General features: G+C 47.7%; 1 protein-coding gene across 1 annotated transcript in view; it reads left to right on the top strand.

Moving 5' to 3' along the window:
* Window positions 1-1,147: 1,147 nt before the first annotated feature.
* otop2 (otopetrin 2) overlaps window positions 1,148-23,522 on the top strand; it is a 35,856-nt gene continuing 13,481 nt past the window's right edge. Inside the window, exons 1-3 of the mRNA XM_070856825.1 lie at window positions 1,148-1,253; window positions 11,657-11,793; window positions 14,269-14,327. Of these exons, the coding sequence (XP_070712926.1) occupies window positions 1,148-1,253; window positions 11,657-11,793; window positions 14,269-14,327 (302 nt within the window). The remainder of the gene's footprint in view (window positions 1,254-11,656; window positions 11,794-14,268; window positions 14,328-23,522) is intronic.

The raw sequence follows: 23,522 nt of genomic DNA, 5'->3' as shown, positions 1-23,522 counted from the left end.
TTGGGGAGAGGGGGGATTGGGGAGAGGAGATTGGGGAGAGGGGATTGGGGAGAGGAGAGGATTGGGGAGAGGAGGGGATTGGGGAGAGGGGATTGGGGAGGGGAGAGAGGGGATTGGGGAGAGGAGAGGATTGGGGAGAGGGGATTGCGGAGAGGAGAGGATTGGGGAGAGGAGGGGATTGGGGAGAGGAGGGGATTGGAGAGAGGAGATTTGGGAGAGGGGAGAGGGGATTGGGGAGAGGGGAGAGGGGATTAGGGAGAGAGGATTGGGGAGAGGAGGGGATTGGGGAAAGGAGGGGATTGGGGAGAGGAGATTGGGGAGAGGGGATTGGGGAGAGGGGAGAGGAGGGGATTGGGGAGAGGGGAGAGGGGATTGGGGAGAGGGGAGAGGGGAGAGGAGGGGATTGGGGAGAGGGGAGAGGGGATTGGGGAGAGGGGATTGGGGAGTGGGGAGAGGGGAGAGGGGATTGGGGAGAGGGGAGTGGGGAGAGGGGAGAGGGGAGAGTGGAGAGGGGATTGGGGAGAGGGGAGAGGGGATTGGGGAGAGGAGGGGATTGGGGAGAGGGGATTGGGGAGAGGAGGGGATTGGGGAGAGGAGATTGGGGAGAGGGGAGAGGGGAGAGGGGAGAGGGGATTGGGAAGAGGGGAGAGGGGATTGGGGAGAGGGGATTGGGGAGAGGGGAGAGGGGATTGGGGAGAGGGATTGAGGATAGGGTTTATAAAGAATAGGTTCAGTATTTGTTACCTTCAGCATGCAGAGTTGAGTATCCCTTGTGTTGAGGAGTTGGTGTTGGTCTGTGAGAAAGGGTTGGGTTTGTTGGGCCTTCTCCAGGTGCTGAAAGCTTTTTATGTTCATCCACAGGTTTCCTAGAATGGCCGAAGAAATGATCAGAAGCACCGACGTCACGAGTGAGGCAGCACCATCACAACAGGAAGAGTTGGAGAATGAGCGGAGAGTTTGCAATGACCATACCTTGCCAACTTTACCACAAACCCAGCCCAGCAAGCCCCAAACCCAGGGAGGCAGGGTCCTGTCGGGGCTGCTCGCCATCAACATCTTCTTCCTGGGTGGAGCTCTGATCTGTGGGGGGGCTTTCAGTGAGGTGGCAGTGGGTGAAGAGGAGGTGCTGATATCGCTCACTGTCGTGATGGTCTTAACGCTCAGCTGGATGATATTCTATATTTTCTGCACGGCCCGGCAGAAGCATGCTATTCTTTACAAGGATACCCACGCAGGACCTGTGTGGCTGAGAGGTATGGAACTGTAGGATCTGCACTCTACAGTAAATAGCAGCGTATGAAGGATTTATTATAAAGAGTCTAACATATTTCATCCCACTGATACAATTGTCATCAGACACATTTCTCCCACAGCCCATGTACATTTTACCCTATCACGGACAGTACCCCACAAATTGAATCTCCTCCCACAGCCCATGTACTCTCTTCCCCTATCATGGACTCGACCCGCCCTTTCAATCCCCTCCCACAGCCCATGTACATGAACTCTGGCAATGAAATGTTGCTTGTAAGTCTGCCACTGCTCCCGCCTCCACCCCCCCACCCCCTCCACGTTCTGCCCTGAGTAAAGCAAATTATGCAGGAGAAGGAAGGGTGTTAAGGATATTGTTTTACGTCGCCCAAAAATCGGAAAATCAAAACATGAAGCCAATCACACATTCACTCTGCCCCAGGGGAGCAGGCTGCCAGATATTCCCGCCACATGTAATTACATCAGTGTGGCAGGGGTAGCTGCCTGATTTCTCTCCCCACTTACCCTTGCCAACCCCAGGGATGGCCAGCAGTGTACAGGATGGAGGGAGGCTCCCGGGAAAGTGATGGCCACTGCGCTCAGGATAATGCTGGCTGTAGGGTCCAGTAGTAGGCTCCTTTCCCTCTCTTAAAGCCCCGCCGCATCTTTCTCATCATCGGCAGTCCCTCGGAATCGAGGAAGACTTGCTTCCACTCTAAAAATGAGTCCTTAGGTGGCTGAACAGTCCAATCCGAGAACCACAGTCTCTGTCACAGGTGGGACAGACAGTGGTTGAAGGAAAGGGTGGGTGGGACAGGTTTGCCGCACACTCCTTCCGCTGCCTGCGCTTGGTTTCTGCATACTCTCGGCGACGATACTCGAGGTGCTCAGCACCCTCCCGGATGCACTTCCTCTGCTTAGAGCGATCTTTGGCCAGGGACTCCCAGGTGTCGGTGGGGATGTTGCACTTTATCAGGGAGGCTTTGAGGGTGTCCTTGTAACATTTCCGCTGCCCACCTTTGGCTCATTTGCCGCGAAGGTGTTCCGAGTAGAGCGTTTGCTTTAGGAGTCGAAAGGCCACTTAGCTCATGGAGAACCTTGTCAAATTTAAGAGCTCTTCTGCCCCTTTAACAGTCTTTCCTTCTCTGACTCACCTCTCGTTGGCAACGAAGGACACACCGTCTGGTGCTGGAGATCATGTCTGGAGCCCACCCTGGTCACAGTCTGCTCTTCCATCAGTGACAGACCTGGCGTGGAGGACATTCCAACCCAAAGTAAGTTTTCGATTTGGTGCCTCGCCTGCCGCACTGAACCTCATTGTTCCAGACGCAAAATGTCAGTGTTGGCCCCTTCAGCCGGGCTCTTTCAGCTCCCTGTCACAGCCCTGGACGGGCACTGCACTAACTCAGTGCCACACTCTCCTTTTCCCTCACCCACTCTCAGCTTGTCTTTGTGACATGTGCAGTTGGGCATTTCCGATTTCTAGCTTGTTATAAGAACATAAGAAATAGGAACAGGAGTAGGCCATACGGCCCCTCGAGCCTGCTCCACCATTTAATATTGTGATATCTTCAGGGATACACACAACACACAACCTGTAAGATGGCTGCCGGTCCGGAATCTTCTGACCTGCTGGTCAGGTGACTTGCTCTTTATTAAACAGCACTAGCTGCAGTAATACAGGTGTCCACAGTGTGGAGATACAGACATTACACTTCTCCCTCCTTAATGAAGAAGTTATTATAACAAACAATCATCAAACATAACTTGCATGGTTATACATAACAAGGATATGGACTTATTTTACTATATTTACAAATCAAGATTAACCACTTGTTTTCTGTTTTGAAGAGGATACCTTCGCTCTCGAACAGAAATTTCCAAACATGGTGTCGAATTTAAACTCATTCGAGGCTGATCCCGAGGAAAGTTTTCCTCCAAGGGATGCGCTTGATTTCCATTTGAACTCTCTCTAACTTCAGACTGTTTTTCTGCCTGACTCTGACTCAGACTTAAATTCTGATTTTCTCTTGGATTTGTTTCCAGTACATTGGATTTAGGATTTGCTACTGGTGTATCAAAACTATCTGATGAGTCAGAAATAATTGAATCACTCCCACCGTCAACGACTTCCATGTCTGTGGGTAAAATATGATCAATGTGAACAAACCCAACCTGTCCATTATCAAACATCTTGACCAAATATGTGCGAGGACCACATATCTTCACCACTCTTCCTGGTAACCACTTTAACCATTTATGGTGATGGTTCTTCACTCTCACCTTCTGGTTTAATTTTACACTACTCTCTTTTATTCTTCCTCTATCATGATTCTCTTTCTGTCTTAATTGTGTCTCTTCTACAGACTGTACCAAGTTTGGTTTTAACAATGAGAATCTGGTTCGTGGCTGTCGTTTGAGAAACAACTCTGCTGGTGTTCCACCAGTAGTTGTGTGAGGAGTATTACGTTACGTTATTAGAAAATTAGCCAATTTGTGGTCCAATGACAACTGTCGTTTTTTTGGATTTGGATCCAACATTTGTTTGATGAGAGCACGTTTTCCAATTTGTACAGTGCGCTCTGCTGCACCATCTGAAGCATGGTGGTATGGTGGAACCTTGGTATGTTTCACACCATTTTTGCTCGTGAACTATGCAAATTCTTCTGAACGAAATTGTGGTCCATTATCCGAAACAATTTCTTCTGGGTGGCCAAATGAAGAAAATAATCTTCGCAAAATGTCTAATGTTTTACTTGTTGTTATTTCCCACATTGGAAACACCTCGACCCACTTCGAATGGCTATCAATCACAATGAACAATTGTTGTCCTTCTAGCTCAGCAAAATCAATATGTAGTCTTTGCCACACCCTGGGAAGCCATTTCCATGGCTGTAATGGTACTGATGTTGGTTGGTTGCTTACCAATTGACATGTCGTACACTGACTTACGATGTACTCTGTATCTTTATCAAGACCTGGCCACCATAAGTAACTGCGTGCAAAACTCTTGGTCAAGCACTTCCCCAGGTGCTGGTCATGGAGGTCTCCTAATAATTTGGACCTGAATTTATTTGGTATAACCACTCTTGCACACCACATGATACAATCTTTATCGACTGATAATTCATTCCTACGAATGAAGAATGGATGAATATCTTTGTCTGTTACCTGGTTTGGCCAACCGTTTGCAATACACCTTTGACATAACTGGGTCACATTTGGTTGCTCTACCAATCTCTTCAGCTGTGACTGGCAGTTCATCAATGTATGAAAAATATAACACCTCTTCCCTATCGGGTGTAACTTGTGATGGGGAAGGCAATCTAGACACAGCATCAGTGTTACTGTGATCAGCTGATCGTCTGAATTCAATATCATATGTATATGCTGACAAAATCAAAGCCCATCTCTGCTTTCGGGCTGCAGCTAATGTTGGAACTGGGGACTTTGGATGGAGGATTACTGTCAGGGGCTTATGGTCCATAATGAAAGTAAACTTACGACCATACAAGTACTTGTGGAACTTCTTAACCCCAAAAATTAATGTCAAAGCTTCCCTTTCGATTTGCGCACAATTACGCTCACTGATACTGAGAGTGCGTGAAGCAAAAGCAATTGGTCTCTCCTCCTCTTTACGTAATACATGAGAGATGACTGCCCCAACTCCATATGGAGAGGCATCACATGCTAGCTTAATCTCCTTAGATATGTCATAGTGAACTAACATGGTGCTCTCTACCAAGTTGCTTTTACACTCCTGGAATGCTGTATCGTATTCTTTTGACCACTTCCAATGGACCTGTTTTTTCAATAGTTCATTCAGTGGATGTAATATTGTAGCCAAATTTGGTAGGAACTTCCCATAATAGTTCAAAAGACCCAAAAATAATCGAAGTTCAGTGACATTTTTGGGAGTGGGTGCATTTCTGATTACATTCAGTTTTTCCTTGGTAAACTATCTTTGTCTACTCTGTACCCTAAGTACTCCACTGAGTTTTTAAATAACTCACACTTATGAGCAGACACTAGTACTCTGTGCTTCTCTAGCCGTTTGAGGACTTCATTCAATATGTTATTATGAATTTGCCTATTTGGTGCTGAAATTAGTATGTAATCTAAATAAAATATTACCCCTTCAATACCTTACAAAATCTGGTTCATCACCCCTTGGAATATGGCAGGGGCAGAAGACATTCCAAATGGTAGCCTATTAAATTGATATAGGCCTATTTGGGCATTTATAGTCAAGCATGACTTGGACTCCTCATCTAGTTCAAGCTGTAAGTAGGCATTTGTAAGATCTAACTTTGAGAAACTCTGACCCCCTATCAGTGTTGTGAACAAATCTTCTACATCTGGCAATGTATTGGGGCATTACCCTCGAGAACCTGGTTTACAGTTACTTTATAATCACCATACAATCTTACCTTACCATCGGACTTAGGTACAACAACAATAAGTGTAGCCCAATTACATCGATCTATCTTACAAAGAATGTTCTAGTGGTCTTTTGAGTTCTTGCTCAACTTTCTCCTTGAGTGCATATGGTTGGGGATATGGCTTGCAGTAAACCAATCTAGCGTCCTTCTGTACCTTCTGTACACTCGCCTTGAAGCCTTGGATCGGACTGTCCGTTCCGCAGAACACCTTTGGATAATTCTTGATGACATCATCCTTTGACGCAAATCTTGTTTCAACACGGAAAATCTCACTCCAATCCAGCTTCAGTGATCCCAACCAATTTCTTCCTAGTAAGACAGGCTTGTCTCCTGCCACTACTAATAGAGGCAAGCTCTGAATTTGATCCTTGTATTTCACCAGTACGGTGATACAACCTACCACAGGAATGTTCTCTCCCGAGCAGCCTCGCAGCTCTACCTTGGATTTCTCCAAAGGGAAATCACGCAATTTGTCGCGGTACAGTGACTCCGGTACTACACTCACCGATGCACCAGTGTCGATTTCCATGGGTATCTTGGTTCCTGCAACATCTAGGTGGATGATGATTCTTTTTGAATCGCTGTCCATTAACCTCATGCTCCTGATGACGTTTAACTCTAACATCTCCTCGTTCTGTTGTTGTTCTTCCATGCTATGTAGTCTCTGGCGGTTTCTACTCATAGCTTTGAAAGCTGGTTTACCCTTCAGTTGGCATGCCTTCGCAAGATGTCCAGTTTTTCTGCAGATGAAACACTCTGCCTTCACATATGGACAACTTTGAGCATTGTGTTGTCCCAGGCATCGATAGCAGTACGTCAACGCTCCGTTCCCATTTCCAGTTTCTGAGACTTTGGGGCCCCACCGCCTTTTACTTTGAACCTATAGGCAATTCACCTCGGTTGTCTGATGACTGAAATTAGTGTGAAATTATTGGGAATATTGGTCGGCCATGCTCATCGACCTAGCTGTCTGACAAGCTAAATCAAAAGTCAAGTCAGGCGTTGTCAATAACTTCCTTCTGATCGCATTATTTTTCATCCCACAAACAAAACGGTCTTGCAATGCTCGGTTCTGAAAGTCTCCGAAATTACAGTGAATAGATAGCTTTTTTAATGCTACAATGTACTCACTGATATTTTCTTCGGCCTTCTGATTTCGTATTCCGAAACGATAACTTTCAGCAATTTCTAACAGAACGGGGCTGTAATGTTGTTCTAGCTTAGTTAGAATCTGTTTCAGCGATGTAACCTTTGGCTTGTCAGGCACAAGCAAATTTATCAGCACAACTAGGGCCCGGCCTCAGTTAAGAATATAGCTCTTTTTCGTTCCAACACTGCCCGGTTATTATCTTCATTATCGGGAATTTCGATTATATTATTTGCAGTGAAAAACATTTCTAGCCGATCCACATACGCTCTGTAGCTTTCACGGTCACGTTGAAATGCCCCCAAATGCCCTATAACTCCCATAGGGGCAGCCATTTTGACTCTGGCAGTTTAACCAAGTGTGCTTGTAATTTACCTCAGATTTGTAGCTGTTTCCAAAAACAGAGAAGCTCTCAAAGTCTCTTGTCGGCTGGCTGAATCCTTCACAACAAAAATTTTAACTTTGTATTATCCAATTACATCCCATTCCCGTCGCCAAATGTGATATCTTCAGGGAAGCACACAACACACAATCTGTAAGATGGCTGCCAGTCTGGAATCTTCTGACCTGCTGGTCAGGTGACCTGCTCTTTATTAAACAGCACTAGCTGCAGTAGCACAGGCGTCCACAGTGTGGAGCTACAGACATTACAAATATGATCATGGCTGATCCGATCATGGACTCAGGTCCACTTACCTACCTGCTCCCCATAACCCTTAATTCCCTTATTGGTTAAAAATCTATCTATCTGTGATTTGAATACATTCAATGAGCTAGCCTCAACTGCTTCCTTGGACAGAGAATTCCACAGATTCACAACCCTCTGGGAGAAGAAATTCCTTCTCAACTCGGTTTTAAATTGGCTCCTCCGTATTTTGAGGCTGTGCCCCCTAGTTCTAGTCTCCCCGACCAGTGGAAACAACCTCTCTGCCTCTATCTTGTCTATCCCTTTCATTATTTTAAATGTTTCTATAAGATCACCCCTCATCCTTCTGAACTCCAACAAGTAAAGACCCAGTCTACTCAATCTATCATCATAAGGTAATCCCCTCATCTCCGGAATCAGCCTAGTGAATCGTCTCTGTACTCCCTCCAAGGCTAGTATATCCTTCCTTAAGTAAGGTGACCAAAACTGCACGCAGTACTCCAGGTGCGGCCTCACCAATACCCTGTACAGTTGCAGCAAGACCTCCCTGCTTTTGTACTCCATCCCTCTCACAATGAAGGCCAACATTCCATTCGCCTTCCTGATTACCTGCTGCACCTGCAAACTAACGTTTTGGGATTCATGCACAAGGACCCCCAGGTCCCTCTGCACCTCAGCATGTTGCAATTTCTCCCCATTCAAATAATATTCCCTTTTACTGTTTTTTTTTCCCAGGTGGATGACCTCACATTTTCCAACATTGTATTCCATCTGCCAAACCTTAGCCCATTCGCTTAACCTACCTAAATCTCTTTGCAGCTTCTCTGTGTCCTCTACACAACCCGCTTTCCCACTAATCTTTGTGTCATCTGCAAATTTTGTTACATTACACTCTGTCCACTCTTCCAGGTCATCTATGTATATTGTAAACAGTTGTGGTCCCAGCACCGATCCCTGTGGCACACCAATAACCACCGATTTCCAACCCGAAAAGGACCCATTTATCCCGACTCTCTGCTTTCTGTTAGCCAGCCAATTTTCGATCCATGCTAATACATTTCCTCTGACTCCGCGTACCTTTATCTTCTGCAGTAACCTTTTGTGTGGCACCTTATTGAATGCCTTTTGGAAATCTAAATACACCACATCCATCGGTACACCTCTATCCACCATGCTCGTTATATCCTCAAAGAATTCCAGTAAATTAGTTAAGCATGATTTCCCCTTCATGAATCCATGTTGCGTCTGCTTGATTGCACTATTCCTATCTAGATGTCCCGCTATTTCTTCCTTAATGATAGCTTCAAGCATTTTCCCCACTACAGATGTTAAACTAACCGGCCTATAGTTACCTGCCTTTTGTCTGCCCCCTTTTTTAAACAGAGGCGTTACATTAGCTGCTTTCCAATCCGCTGGTACCTCCCCAGAGTCCAGAGAATTTTGGTAGATTATAACGAATGCATCTGCTATAACTTCCGCCATCCCTTTTAATACCCTGGGATACATTTCATCAGGACCAGGGGACTTGTCTACTTTCAGTCCCATTAGCCTGTCCAGTACTACCCCCCTAGTGATAGTGATTGTCTCAAGGTCCTCCCTTCCCTTCCCACATTCCCGTGACCAGCAATTTTCGTCATAAGTCAACCTCCTCATCCCCAGAATCAACCGAGTGAACCTTCTCTGAATTGCCTCCAAAGCAAATATATCCTTTCGTAAATATGGAAACCAAAACTGCACGCAGTATTCCAGGTGTGGCCTCACCAATACCCTGTTTTGCTGTAGCAAGACTTCCCTGTTTTTATACTCCATCCCCTTTGCAATAAAGACCAAGATTCCATTGGCATTCCCGATCACTTGCTGTACCTGCATATTATCCTTTTGTGTTTCATGCCTGGAGCCCCCCCAGGTTATTGGCCGGCTCCATCAGATAGTGCCGTCCAGCGGATGACCCTGGGGCGGAGATGCTGTCCAGTATTTGAGTCTTCCGCCTGTGGTCCGAGCATCAGATATATCAGCTCACCCTTTGCAATGGGTTCTGCAGAAAGACTTGCATTTCTACAGCGCACTTCACAGCCTCGAGACTTCCCAAAGTGCGACACAGCCAGCGAAGTACTTTTGAAATGTAGCCACTCGTGTAATGTAGGGCAGCCGATTTGCACATAGCAGGACCCCACAATCTGCATTTTAAAAATTCGTTCCGGGATGTGGGCATCACTGGCAAGACCAGCATTTATTGCCCATCCCTAATTGCCCCTTGAGAAGGTGGTGAGCCGCCGCCTTGAACTGCTGCAGTCCGTGTGGTGAAGGTGCTCCCACAGTGCTGTTCGGGAGGGAGTTCCAGGATTCTGACCCGGCGACGATGAAAGACCAGCCGATATATTTCCAAGTCAGGATGGTGTGTGACTCGGAGGGGAACGTGGAGGTGATGGTGTTCCCATGCTACTGCTGCCCTTGTCCCACTAGGTGGTAGAGGTCACGGGTTTGGGAGGTGCTGCCGAAGAAGCCTTGGTGAGTTGCTGCAGTGCATCTTGTAGATGGTGCACACTGCAGCCACGGTGCGCCGGTGAATGTTGAGTGAAGCAGCGGGGGGGGGGGGGGGGGGAGCGGCTCTGATCCAATGGACTGCGTTGTCCTGGATGGTGTTGAGTAGGTGGAATACCAGGGTGGTGCTGATGTTACAAATGATTATGGAATCATTCTTGAATAGCTAAAGGGATATATTGTTCTCCGGGGATTTACATGGGTGAATCAACACTGCCAAATATACTTCAGAAGAAGTTTCCGAGTGTAGATTGAAATCTCTGGCGTTACTTTGCCTTGGAGCACAGGTCTTCAGCACTGCAGCTGGATGCTGTCGGGACCAGTAGTCTTTGCTGTGTCCAGTGCACTCAGCCGTTTCTTACTATCATGGAATGAATCAAATTGGCTGAAGACTGGAATCTGTGATAGGGGGGGGGGGCATCAGGAGGAGGCTGAGATGGATCATCCACTCGGCATTTCTGGCTGAAGATGGTTGCCTCGTATTTTGCACTGATTTAATTTCCTGCAGTAAATTTCCGCGACACCTTTTGCTGATCCCTAAAGACAATTCCGAATATCTCTCTGTCTCCACATTGCTATTGAACTGTGTGCAGCAGTCTCCACAGCGAGGAACCCCACTGTTCCAGTGGAGCAGGTCGCCCCGTGGAGTGTCAGCTTGCCTCCAATTAAAAGAGGAATGGGGGCTAGCAGTGATGAAGGGAACTCAGTAAATCGGAACTTTTTCACTGGAACAGAGAGGGTTTGGGCCCCGCCTTCCCCCAATCATTCATATTCACTGACGGCCCGGGAGCTTTCCTGCCGGTCCCCAACTGCGGCCTCCTGCTGCCAAATTCCCGCTCCGGCCCACTGGGCTGTGGATGAGACTGGGTGGCAGGCGCAATTCCAGGGGCATTTCTATTGATGAGGCCAGTCGTTCAGATGGGGAATCACTGGACTCGCCGGTTCGTCTCCCCCTCAGGGGCTGCGCGTACTGTACACACCTCCCTGTGGAGGTCAACCGTGGCTTAGTGGGCAGCGCACTCGCCTCTGAATCAGACGGTTGTGGGTTCAAGTCCCACTCCAGGGACTTGAGCCCATAATCCAGGCTGGTACTCCCAGCGCAGTGTTGGAGGTGCTGTCTTTCGGATGAGACGTTAAACCAAGGCCCCGCCTGCTCTCTCAGGTGGATGTAAAAGATCCTACGGCACTATTTTGAAGAAGAGCAGGGGAGTTAGCCCCGGTGTCCTGGCCAATACTTATCCCTCAATCATTATAACAAAGATTATCAGGTCATTATCACACTGCTGTTTGTGGGAGCTTGCTGTGCGCAAATTGGCTGCTGCGTTGTCTACAATACGGTAGTGACTTCATTGGCTGTAAAGTGCTTTGAGACGTCCGGTGGTCGTGAAAGGTGCTATATAAATGCAAGTCTTTCTTTTCTTTCTTTTACCCCCACGAGCCCGCATTCTCTGGACTCGGTTGAGGCTCAGTCAGTGACCCCGGGCTGTGTTGTGATTGGCAGTCAGTGACCCCGGGCTGTGTTGTGATTGGCAGTCAGTGACCCCGGGCTGTGTTGTGATTGGCAGTCAGTGACCCTGGGCTGTGTTGTGATTGGCAGTCAGTGATCCCGGGCTGTGTTGTGATTGGCAGGAGGGCTCCTGCTGTTTGGAACATGCAGTTTACTGCTCGACATCCTCAAGATTGTCCCTGCCGCCGGATTCGCAGGTTGCGAGCACCCGATTAAGTTCCTGTTCCCCAGCATTCAGATCGTATTTATTTTCACGCAGGTAAGTGAGGTGCGGACATGTGGATTGAGAACTGGTTGTCAGACAGGAAGCAGAGAGTGGGGGTGGGCGGGTGCTTTTCGGAATGGCAGGCAGTGACTAGTGGGGTGCCGCAGGGTTCTGTGCTGGGGCCCCAGCTGTTTACATTGTACATCAATGATTTGGACGAGGGGATTAAATGCGGTATCTCCAAATTTGCGGATGACACTAAGTTGGGTGGCAGTGTGAGCTGCAGGGAGGATGCTATTGGGCTGCAGAGTGACTTGGATAGGTTGGGTGAGTGGGCAGATGCGTGGCAGATGGAGTATAATGTGGATAGATGTGAGATTATCCACTTTGGTGGTAAAAACAGAGAGACAGACTGAATGGTGACAGATTAGGAAAAGGGAAGGTGCAACGAGACCTGGGTGTCATGGTACATCGGTCGTTGAAGGTTGGCATGCAGGTACAGCAGGCGGTTAAGAAAGCAAATGGCATGTTGGCCTTCATAGTGAGGGGATTTGAGTACAGGGGCAGGGAGGTGTTGCTACAGTTGTACAGGGCCTTGGTGAGGCCACACCTGGAGTATTGTGTACAGTTTTGGTCTCCTAACTTGAGGAAGGACATTCTTGCTATTGAGGGAGTGCAGCGAAGATTCACCAGACTGATTCCCGGGATGGTGGGATTGACCTATCAAGAAAGACTGGATCAACTGGGCTTGTATTCACTGGAGTTCAGAAGAATGAGAGGGGACCTCATGGAAACGTTTAAAATTCTGACGGGTTTAGACAGGTTAGATGCAGGAAGAATGTTCCCAATGTTGGGGAAGTCCAGAACCAGGGGTCACAGTCTGAGGATAAGGGGTAAGCCATTTAGGACCGAGATGAGGAGAAACTTCTTCACCCAGAGAGTGGTGAACCTGTGGAATTCTCTACCACAGAAAGTAGTTGAGGCCAATTCACTAAATATATTCAAAAGGGAGTTAGATGAAGTCCTTCCTACTCGGGGGATCAAGGGTTATGGCGAGAAAGCAGGAAGTGGGTACTGAAGTTTCATGTTCAGCCATGAACTCATTGAATGGTGGTGCAGGCTAGAAGGGCTGAATGGCCTGCTCCTGCACCTATTTTCTATGTTTCTATGTTTCTATGTGAACGGGCCATGATTTACTGTGCGGTGAGTTCATCGCCATGTGCCTCTGGGAGGGAGGGAGTCACACTGGGAGACAGAGCGGGCTGTTGGCGGGGGAATGTGGTAGCCCCATCCCCCGATCGGCACTCCCTTCAAAAGGGCTCCCCAGGAGAGCATGATCGGTGAATTTATCCTCTGCATCTGCCCTGTAGATCATGGGATTGAGGGTAATCTAGTAGCATGGATAGAGGATTGGTCGACGGACACAAAACAGAGGGTTGGGATAAACGGATCTTTTTCCGGTTGGCAAACTGTAACTAGTGGGGTGCTGGGATCAGTGCTGGGGCCTCAGCTATTTACAATCTATATTAACAAGCTAAATGAAGGGACTGTGTGTAATGTATCCAAGTTTGCTGATGATACAAAGCTCGGTGGGACAGTAAGCTGTGAGGAGAACACAAAGCGTCTGCAAAGGGATATAGATAGACTGAGTGAGCGGGCAGTAAGATGGCAGATGGAGTATAATGTGGGGAAATGCGAGGTTATTTACTCTGGTAGGAAGAATAGAAAAACAGAATATCTTTTATATGGTGAGAGACTTTTAAATGTTGGTGTTCGGAGAGATTTGGGTGTCCTTGTGCAAGAAACACAGAAAGTTAGCATGCAGGTACAGCAAGCAATAAGGAAGGCAAATGGGATGTTGTCCTTTATTGCAAGGGGGTTGGTGTACAAGAGTAAGGAAGTCCTGCTACAATTGTACAGGGCCTTGGTGAGACCACACCTGGAGTACTGCGCACAGTTTTGGTCTCCTTATCTGAGGAAGGATATACATGTCTTGGAGGTGGTACAACGGAGGTTCACTAGATTGATTCCTGGGATGAGAGATTGTGTAGAATGGGCCGATACTCTCTGAAGTTTAGATGAATGAGAGGTGATCTCATTGAAACATAGAAGATTCTGAGGAGGATTGACAGGGTAGATGCTGGGAGGATGTTTCCCCCGGGCTGGAGAGTCTAGAACCAGGGGTCACAGTCTCAGGATAAGGGGTCGGCCATTTAAGACAGAGATGAGGAGGAATTTCTTCACTCAGTGGATTGTGAATCTTTGGAATTCTCTGCCCCAGAGGGCTGTGGATGCTGAGTCTCTGAATATATTCAAGGCTGAGATCGATAGATTTTTGGAGTCGAGGGGAATCAAGGGATATGGAGATCGGGCGGGAAAGTGGAGTTGAGGTCGAAGATCGGCCATGATCTTATTGAATGACGGAGCAGGCTCGGGGGGCCATAGGGCCTCCTGCTCCTAATTCTTATGTTCTTATGTTTATCGGGACAGTATTATCAATGACTCTCTGTGCTTTGTTCCCTAATCCAGTCGTACTTTCTATGGTTTCATTCCAAAGACTGTGTTCAGGTACATCAGGACGTCACAAGGTGAGCTTGCTTGTCTTCTTTAACTTTGGTTCCTCCCCCAGCTTGTGAGGAAGGCGATGCTGGTCAGGGAAAGGGCATCCGGTGGTTGGTGCTTTGGGTACAATGGAGCCAGCTTTACCAGGCCCTTGGTGTTGACCTGCATCTCTCAAATGCTTGCCTCTCAGATTTTGGAATCTCTTGCCTTCATGAGCATGGAGAGTCACCAAACGAATTCCTCTGGTGGGGGAATCCAGAACAAGGGGCCATCAGCCTAAAATTCGAGCCAGGCCGTTCAGGAGCGAAGTCAGGAAGCAGTTTTCACACAAAGGGCAGTGGGAATCTGGAACTCTCTCCCCAAAAAGGCTGTGGATGCTGGGGGTCAATTGGAGCTTTCAAGACTGAGATCGACAGATTTTTGGTGTGTCAGGGTATCAAGAGTTATGGAGCAAAGGCGGGTAAATGGAGCTGTAGTACGGATTAGCCATGATCTAATTGAATGTGGGAACACGTTTGAGGGGCCGAATGGCCTCCTCTTCCCAAGTAACACAAAAACAGGGGTAGTAGAGAAGGAAAGTTGTATTATATTAAGCTGGTACCATGAGTGGCTTATGGGATTAATAAGTCAAGTCCCATAATTGGCCTGGGTCATCTGGGTAACTAGGGGGACAAAATTGGGTTCTTGTACGTCTGTTGTTAACGCTTCCGGGGTGCGAATAGATTTTCGCCAGGGCGCGGCAACATCAGGCCCCCTGCGAATTTGGGCGGGGGTTTTGCGGAGGCGCTAAGCGGTAGCGCACTGCTCGGCTGTGCCTGGTGATGGTGACGACAGCTTCAGCTGTCAAGCTGCAGTCGAGAGTCGGCTGGAGGGATGCTATTTAAAGGAGCTATTTAAAGGAGCTATTTATGGCAAGCGAGCCCCAGGTGGGCAGAGGAAACGTTACAAGGACACCCTCAAAGTCTCCCTGATAAAGTGCAACATCCCCACCAGCACCTCGAAGTCCTTGGCCAAAGACCGCCCTAAGTGGAGGAAGAGCATCCGGGAGAGCGCTGAGCACCTCGAGTCTCATCACCGAGAGCATGCAGAAATCAAGCGCAGGCAGCGGAAGGAGCGTGCGGCAAACCAGTCCCACCCACCCCTTCCCTCAACCATTGTCTGTCCCACCTGTGACAGAAACTGTGGCTCTTGTATTGGACTGTTCAGCCACTTAAGGGCTAATGTTAAGATTGGAAGCAAGTCTTCCTCGATTCCGAGGGACTGCCTATGATGATGATGATTGAAAGCGCTATTTAAACGTCTACCACAGTGATGGCCGACATCTCCTCGGCCACATCTTGTCACATGGCCCTGAATACCTGTGGCAATGGCCTCCTTCCAGATGCAGGGAGCAGTGATTTCCTCCTTCTCTCCATTGCCCCCACCATTGGCCCAGAAATTGTGGTCGGAGGCTTCTTTCGGACGAACGCCTCCGATCGGAGAATTGTTACAGAGTACCTGGTGGTCCGGGAAGAGCGTGGGATTCTGGTGGGGAGGCCTTCTCTTCCCACGCTGCGAAGCGCGCTCCCATCCTTCAGGAGACGGTGCAGTCACGTGTGACTGCTCAGCCAATCAGGTACAGTATTCCACAGCTTTCCCATTAATACCAAAGGGAACTCCGTATCTACCAGTTCCCATTGCTATTAATGAGAAAAAATCCAAACACACTAAACACCGTAATAAAAAATAAAAAACACAGCTTACATAATTAAAATTAATTCAAATTAAAATTAATAACTATCTTAGAAAAAAAAATTACTTTTTTAAAAAAAGTTTTTTAAATTATGGTTTAAAATAAACTTACCACAGTGGGCAGAGTTTTTAACAATAACGTGTTTTTCTAATGTTATTTTATTATATTCTTGTGTGTTTTAAAACTCTTATGCCTGTAAAAGTAAGCTATGCGCCTGCTTTTATCAGGCACAAATGTTTTGAGGACATTTGCCGGGCAAGATATGAATAAATCCCGCAATCTTGCCCATGCAAATGTCCTTGCTCCCGAGATGCGGAGGATCTGTCAAACTCCAGCTTGACAGATTGGAAAAGCCGGTTTTCAGCGCCTGCACATTGTGCGTTGAAAACCGGCTTTTGCAATGCCTTCCCCAGTCCATACACACTCCGTACAGACCCCGGGGAGGCTGGGATTTCTGGGCCAGTGCTTCCAACGCCACAGTATTAAACCCCATGGCCCTCTCCCTTGCAGCACGATTCGCACCAGAAATCGCACAAAGGTGCTTCAGTTGCTGAGAGGTCTGACTCCAGTGCAGCAATGCTGGAAATGAGCAGCAGCAGTTCGAAATTACCTCCACTTTAAGAGCTAGATTGAGCTGGTGGCGAGGATTGAAGGCTGGTTGCTGAATGCAACTCCGCTGAAATTGGGCAACTCTCTGTCAATAACATCCCCACAGCGCCCCACTGAGGCCATTAACGCCTCATTTACCACCCCCCCCCCCCCACCCCTCCCCCTTCACTCCTGGGGCAAAAACGCCCAATTTCCCACAATGTTGCAAACTATTTCACCAGGAGCTAACTTTTCAAAAAGTTCAAAGTTAGCGCCCAAACGAATTTTGCCCATTTGGGGCGCTAACTTCGAAAAGTTTGAAAAGTTAGCACCAGGCACTAATGGTTTCAAACTTTTAAAAGATTCGGCGGTTGCACTCGAAGAAGGGAGTGGAGCGCAAATCAGGCACTCCATTTCCTTCCTGGAGCACGATCAGCAGCAGGAGGGGCAGTGGGTTCAGAGCACTGCTGTGTCGGAAGGCTCCTCCCTCCCTTAAAGAGGCGGGCCATTGCTGCCGACTCTGCAAAGGCAGACAGAGTGCCGGGCTGATCGATGGTGGGCAAGAACCCGAGAAAAAACCAGCAGGAAAGAAGGTATCTTTCCTTTTACTTACCTCGCCCACCTCGCCTTCAAGCATCGATCGATCCACGCCTCCTGCAGCTGTTGGTATTCTCACCCGCCGATGCTGCATGGGGGCGGAACGCAATTTCTGGTCCGGGGCGCTACCGGGGTGATTAGGTCACAATCATCGCCCGGAGATTGGGGAGCAACGGCGTACCACTGCCGCAAAACTCGCTGATCTCGCCACACCCGGTCACAAAAACCATTCGCGCCTCATTATCGCCCCCTCCCCGGAGCTGCCAGCGGGAGGCGCAAAGGAGCATAATTTCACCCCCTTGGACTTTATGGCGAGTTAAGAGTTGTCGAGGAGAAAAAAATGGTCGGCACGAAAGTGGAAACCGAGCTTCTTTGGGAAAGAATTGGCAGCGCATACCACGCAGGAATTCCATCTGAGGTCAGAGGTGATAGTGAGATCAGTAACTGAAGGAATTTGAATGGGATAACTGGCAAAACGTTATATGGGTAAGGTCTAGTGGAGGAGGTCATTGGCATCGAGAAAGATCAGAGTGGGTGAGTGATATCCTGGAGAACCCCTGATTTGGAAAGGAGTCAGAGGATAAGCCATCAAATGCAGCACAAGATGGGCAAGAACAGAGACTGATGGATGACTATGTGATGACAACCAGTTTGCCCAGAAGAGCAATGTCCGACTGTGGAGATATTCACGACAATGACCAAATAAATCATCCACATGTTCAAGGGTAGAGCGCCAGAGGTGTGTAATAAACACAGGAATATCACCAGTGAATGGCCATGCCAAAAGATGAGGTTTGAGGTACTGAGGCTGAGTGAGGTCAATACAGACATCAGATCAATGACCAAGTATGGATCACAGGGAGATTAGCCTAACAAATACAATGAGGACACTGGAGCTGGTTCTGGAGGGCAGGTTTGGTTGGTAAATGGCAGGTTGGTCACTGTAATGTATGCACCTGTGAGTATGCTCACAGGTTTGTAGAGCTGTTGAAACCAAATTTTAATTTGATTTAAGTTTACTGTCAAAAGTTTAATTTGTTTAATGTGTCGGTTTTAGTGCCCCCCTTTAATCAGGGGGCACTTGATTTATGGTTTCAACTTAAAATAAAATAGTTGTAGAGCTGTTGAGTTGGGAGTGGCTTAGCCAATCATGTGATGTTCACAAGACTCAATAAAACCCCAGCTAGTTGGGTTCGGGGGATCCACGATGAGGCAGGTGGTTGTGAGCCTGGTGAATGAACTGGTAATGTGTCGTGTGATTGTTAAACCTTTTGCTCATAAACCAACTAGTGCTTAATAGCAATGTGTTGCTATGAATTCTGAAGCAAAGAACCCATGAAGCAAATACATTCCAGGCGGGTTTGTTTAGCAGTGAGTGTGAGGTGATTCGAAGTCAGTAGCAAGGTTGAATTTGGGTAGGCTTGATTCTCCTCTGCATGGGGCGGGCCATTGAACACATTTTACAGATCAACCTTTAAACCTAGCACACAGATTTGTGTCCACACGAACCTGATGCCTCACAGTGCATTCTTTTACTTTTGCCAATGCCTCCCTCTCTTTCTCTTCCTCTTCTTCCGACGATGTTAAGACTTGCAGGGATACAATTCGCAGAGCTCAGCCTTCCCCTCTGTCAATCAAGCAGCCATCCTTCTTGTGGAAGCCGAGAACGTGAGTGGCAGTATTGTCGAGAAATCTTCTTTTCTCCCGAGCGGACCGACTGAAATAGAGGATGACAGATTCCAGAGATAGGTTCGAAACGATCTTTATTCAAGCATATGCAGGGGAAGAATCCTTCTCGATCACTCCCGAAAGGGATTTCATCGATCCACAAATCAACAACGTTTATATATAGTATTATTTGGTAATCTTACAATATTTCATATGCAGCTGTCTATGTTGCCAGACAGCTTGCTCCCTACTGTCCATGGAGGTTTTATTAGTAGGTGCTGTCAACTCCCTTGAGTTCTGCCCTTCGTTCCCTTATCAGCCAAAACTGTCCCTTTCCCATGAGCTCAGCTGTTGCTACAATTTAGCTGTTTATTATTTTTAACCCTTACAGTCAGCAAGGCATTTGTCCGGGCATTTCCCAGCTGGTTCTGCCCTCACCCACCATCCTCACACGCACTTTCCTGCAGGAAGGCCAGGACCTGCTGGTCTGCAGACACCAGGCAGGACCCTTACTCACTGGGCCGGTGGGGAGCGGCACTTTACTCTCAGCAGATGCATAGTGTCTTTCATTCTGTTGATTAATAGCAGATCAGTCACTCACCGCGGAAGATCCTGAATTCTCCAATCGGATCCATCCGATTTACCAGCATTAATCAGGTGGAAAGCTGGACGGAGTTCAAGCCAAGCCGTTGTCTGCTGAGCGGGAGGCCATGGTGGCGGGTGGTGACCATGCTCCTTGCTGGTGCAGACAGCTCTTGGGTTGAGAAAGAGCCCAAAGGATTCCTCAACGCTCATCAATATCTAATGTGAGTCAAGGACATCTTTATACATATTGAGGTGGTATTCAGAAACCATGAAGTGAGAATCAGTAATTTAACCCATCCAGCTGGTTCCTCCCACAATCTGGACTAAATGGCCCTCCTTATCTATGGAGCCGAAATTCATCGCTCACCCCCCTCTGCCACCCAGATTGGCGGCGTACATCGTCCATTTGCCGCCCGCCGACCTTCGAGGGACCTCGGCGATGAATATCCCACCCAAAGTGCCGTCCGGTACCTCGGCGGCCATCGGCGGCACTTTGGGCGGGCGGGGGCCTTGATGAAAATCGGCCCCCATATCATTCTACTCATTTTATCGTCTCTGCACCGCTCCATCTCATCTTCAGTCCCATTCCCACCAGGCAATTCACTCCGCCCTTTTCAAATGTTCGAAATGCCATCCGGCATGCCCTCTCTGCAGCCTATAACATTGCTGAGCACACCTGGCTCCTCCATCGCCTCCCCTGCATTCAAAAGCAAGGTACCGCGGATGCTGGAAACCCGAAATTAAAACAGAAAATGCTGGAATTACTCAGCGGGTCAGGCAGCATCTGTAGACAGAGAAACAGAGTTAACGTTTCAGCCTCTCCTGCGTTGGCTGTCTCAGTGGAATGGTCCCCACCTAGTTCCAGTCGTAGCCATCCGACTGTAGCCAGAGGATCTGTATCAATGATTTCTCTTCGCACCCCCACATCATCACCTCTAGAGCCCCCCAGGATCTGTCATTGGTCCCTTCTCTTCCTCTTCCACACGCTGTGCCTTGGCAACATCATTCGTCAACATGGGGTCAGCTTCCACACGTACCGTGATGGTTCGAAGATCAGGCCCTCAAATCTGGCACGGAGCGGGTGCAGGACATTCTAAAAAGGGAGGGAGAACAGCCAGTTGTCGTGGTGCACGTTGGTACCAATGACATAGGTAAAAAAAGGGATGAGTTCCTACGAAATGAAATTAAGGAGCTAGGAGCTAAATTAAAAAGTAGGACCTCAAAAGTAGTAATCTCGGGATTGCTACCAGTGCCACGTGCTAGTCAGAGTAGGAATCGCAGGATAGCTCAGATGAATACGTGGCTTGAGCAATGGTGCAGCAGGGAGGGATTCAAATTCCTGGGGCATTGGAACCGGTTCTGGGGGAGGTGTAACCAGTACAATCCGGACGGTCTGCACCTGGGCAGAATCGGAACCAATGTCCTCGGGGGAGTGTTTGCTAGTGCTGTTGGGGAGGAGTTAAACTAATATGGCAGGGGGATGGGAACCAATGCAGGGAGATAGAGGGAAACAAAAAGGAGGCAAAAACAAAAGACAGAAAGGAGATGAGGAAAAGTGGAGGGCAGAGAAACCCAAGGCAAAGAACAAAAAGGGCCATTGTACAGCAAAATTCTAAAAGGACAGAGGGTGTTAAAAAAACAAGCCTAAAGGCTTTGTGTCTTAATGCAAGGAGTATCCGCAATAAGGTGGATGAATTAACTGTGCAAATAGATGTTAACAAATATGATGTGATTGGGATTACGGAGACGTGGCTCCAGGATGATCAGGGCTGGGAACTCAACATCCAGGGGTATTCAACATTCAGGAAGGATAGAATAAAAGCAAAAGGAGGTGGGGTAGCATTGCTGGTTAAGGAGGAGATTAAGGCAATAGTTAGGAAGGACATTAGCTTGGATGATGTGGAATCTATATGGGTAGAGCTGCAGAACACCAAAGGGCAAAAAACGTTAGTGGGAGTTGTGTACAGACCTCCAAACAGTAGTAGTGATGTTGGGGAGGGCATCAAACATGAAATTAGGGGTGCGTGCAATAAAGGTGCAGCAGTTATAATGGGTGACTTTAATATGCACATAGATTGGGCTAACCAAACTGGAAGCAATACGGTGGAGGAGGATTTTCTGGAGTGCATAAGGGATGGTTTTCTAGACCAATATGTCGAGGAACCAACTAGGGGGGAGGCCATCTTAGACTGGGTGTTATGTAATGAGAGAGGATTAATTAGCAATCTCGTTGTGCGAGGCCCCTTGGGGAAGAGTGACCATAATATGGTGGAATTCTGCATTGGGATGGAGAATGAAACAGTTAATTCAGAGACCATGGTCCAGAACTTAAAGAAGGCTAACTTTGAAGGTATGAGGCGTGAATTGGCTGGGATGGATTGGCGAATGATACTTAAGGGGTTGACTGTGGATGGGCAATGGCAGACATTTAGAGACCGCATGGATGAACTACAACAATTGTACATTCCTGTCTGGCATAAAAATAAAAAAGGGAAGGTGGCTCAACCGTGGCTATCAAGGGAAATCAGGGATAGTATTAAAGCCAAGGAAGTGGCATACAAATTGGCCAGAAATAGCAGCGAACCTGGGGACTGGGAGAAATTTAGAACTCAGCAGAGGAGGACAAAGGGTTTGATTAGGGCAGGGAAAATGGAGTATGAGAAGAAGCTTGCAGGGAACATTAAGACGGATTGCAAAAGTTTCTATAGATATGTAAAGAGAAAAAGGTTAGTAAAGACAAACGTAGGTCCCCTGCAGTCAGAATCAGGGGAAGTCATAACGGGGAACAAAGAAATGGCGGACCAATTGAACAAGTACTTTGGTTCGGTATTCACGAAGGAGGACATGAACAACCTTCCGGTTATAAAAGGGGTCGGGGGGTCTAGTAAGGAGGAGGAACTGAGGGAAATCCTTATTAGCCGGGAAATTGTGTTGGGGAAATTGATGGGATTGAAGGCCGATAAATCCCCAGGGCCTGATGGACTGCATCTCAGAGTACTTAAGGAGGTGTCCTTGGAAATAGTGGATGCGTTGACAGTCATTTTCCAACATTCCATTGACTCTGGATCAGTTCCTATGGAGTGGAGGGTAGCCAATGTAACCCCACTTTTTAAAAAAGGAGGGAGAGAGAAAACAGGGAATTATAGACCGGTCAGCCTGACATCGGTAGTGGGTAAAATGATGGAATCAATTATTAAGGATGTCATAGCAGTGCATTTGGAAAGAGGTGACATGATAGGTCCAAGTCAGCATGGATTTGTGAAAGGGAAATCATGCTTGAGAAATCTTCTGGAATTTTTTGAGGATGTTTCCAGTAGAGTGGATAAGGGAGAACCAGTTGATGTGGTATATTTGGACTTTCAGAAGGCGTTCGACAAGGTCCCACACAAGAGATTGATGTGCAAAGTTAGAGCACATGGGATTGGGGGTAGTGTACTGACATGGATTGAGAACTGGTTGTCAGACAGGAAGCAAAGAGTAGGAGTAAATGGATACTTTTCAGAATGGCAGGCAGTGACTAGTGGGGTACCGCAAGGTTCTGTGCTGGGGCCCCAGCTGTTTACACTGTACATTAATGATTTAGATGAGGGGATTAAATGTAGTATCTCCAAATTTGCGGATGACACTAAGTTAGGTGGCAGTGTGAGCTGCGAGGAGATGCTGTGAGGCTGCAGAGCGACTTGGATAGGTTAGGTGAGTGGGCAAATGCATGGCAGATGAAGTATAATGTGGATAAATGTGAGGTTATCCACTTTGGTGGTAAAAACAGAGAGACAGACTATTATCTGAATGGTGACAGATTAGGAAAAGGGGAGGTGCAAAGAGACCTGGGTGTCATGGTACATCAGTCATTGAAGGTTGGCATGCAGGTGCAGCAGGCGGTTAAGAAAGCAAATGGCATGTTGGCCTTCATAGCAAGGGGATTTGAGTACAGGGGCAGGGAGGTGTTGCTACAGTTGTACAGGGCATTGGTGAGGCCACACCTGGAGTATTGTGTACAGTTTTGGTTTCCTAACCTGAGGAAGGACATTCTTGCTATTGAGGGAGTGCA

Source organism: Pristiophorus japonicus, chromosome 16 (assembly GCF_044704955.1).
Source record: "Pristiophorus japonicus isolate sPriJap1 chromosome 16, sPriJap1.hap1, whole genome shotgun sequence".
Classification (NCBI taxonomy): domain Eukaryota; kingdom Metazoa; phylum Chordata; class Chondrichthyes; family Pristiophoridae; genus Pristiophorus; species Pristiophorus japonicus.
The sequence above is the reverse complement of the archived record's forward strand: the minus strand, read 5'-3'. Positions and strand labels throughout refer to the sequence as shown.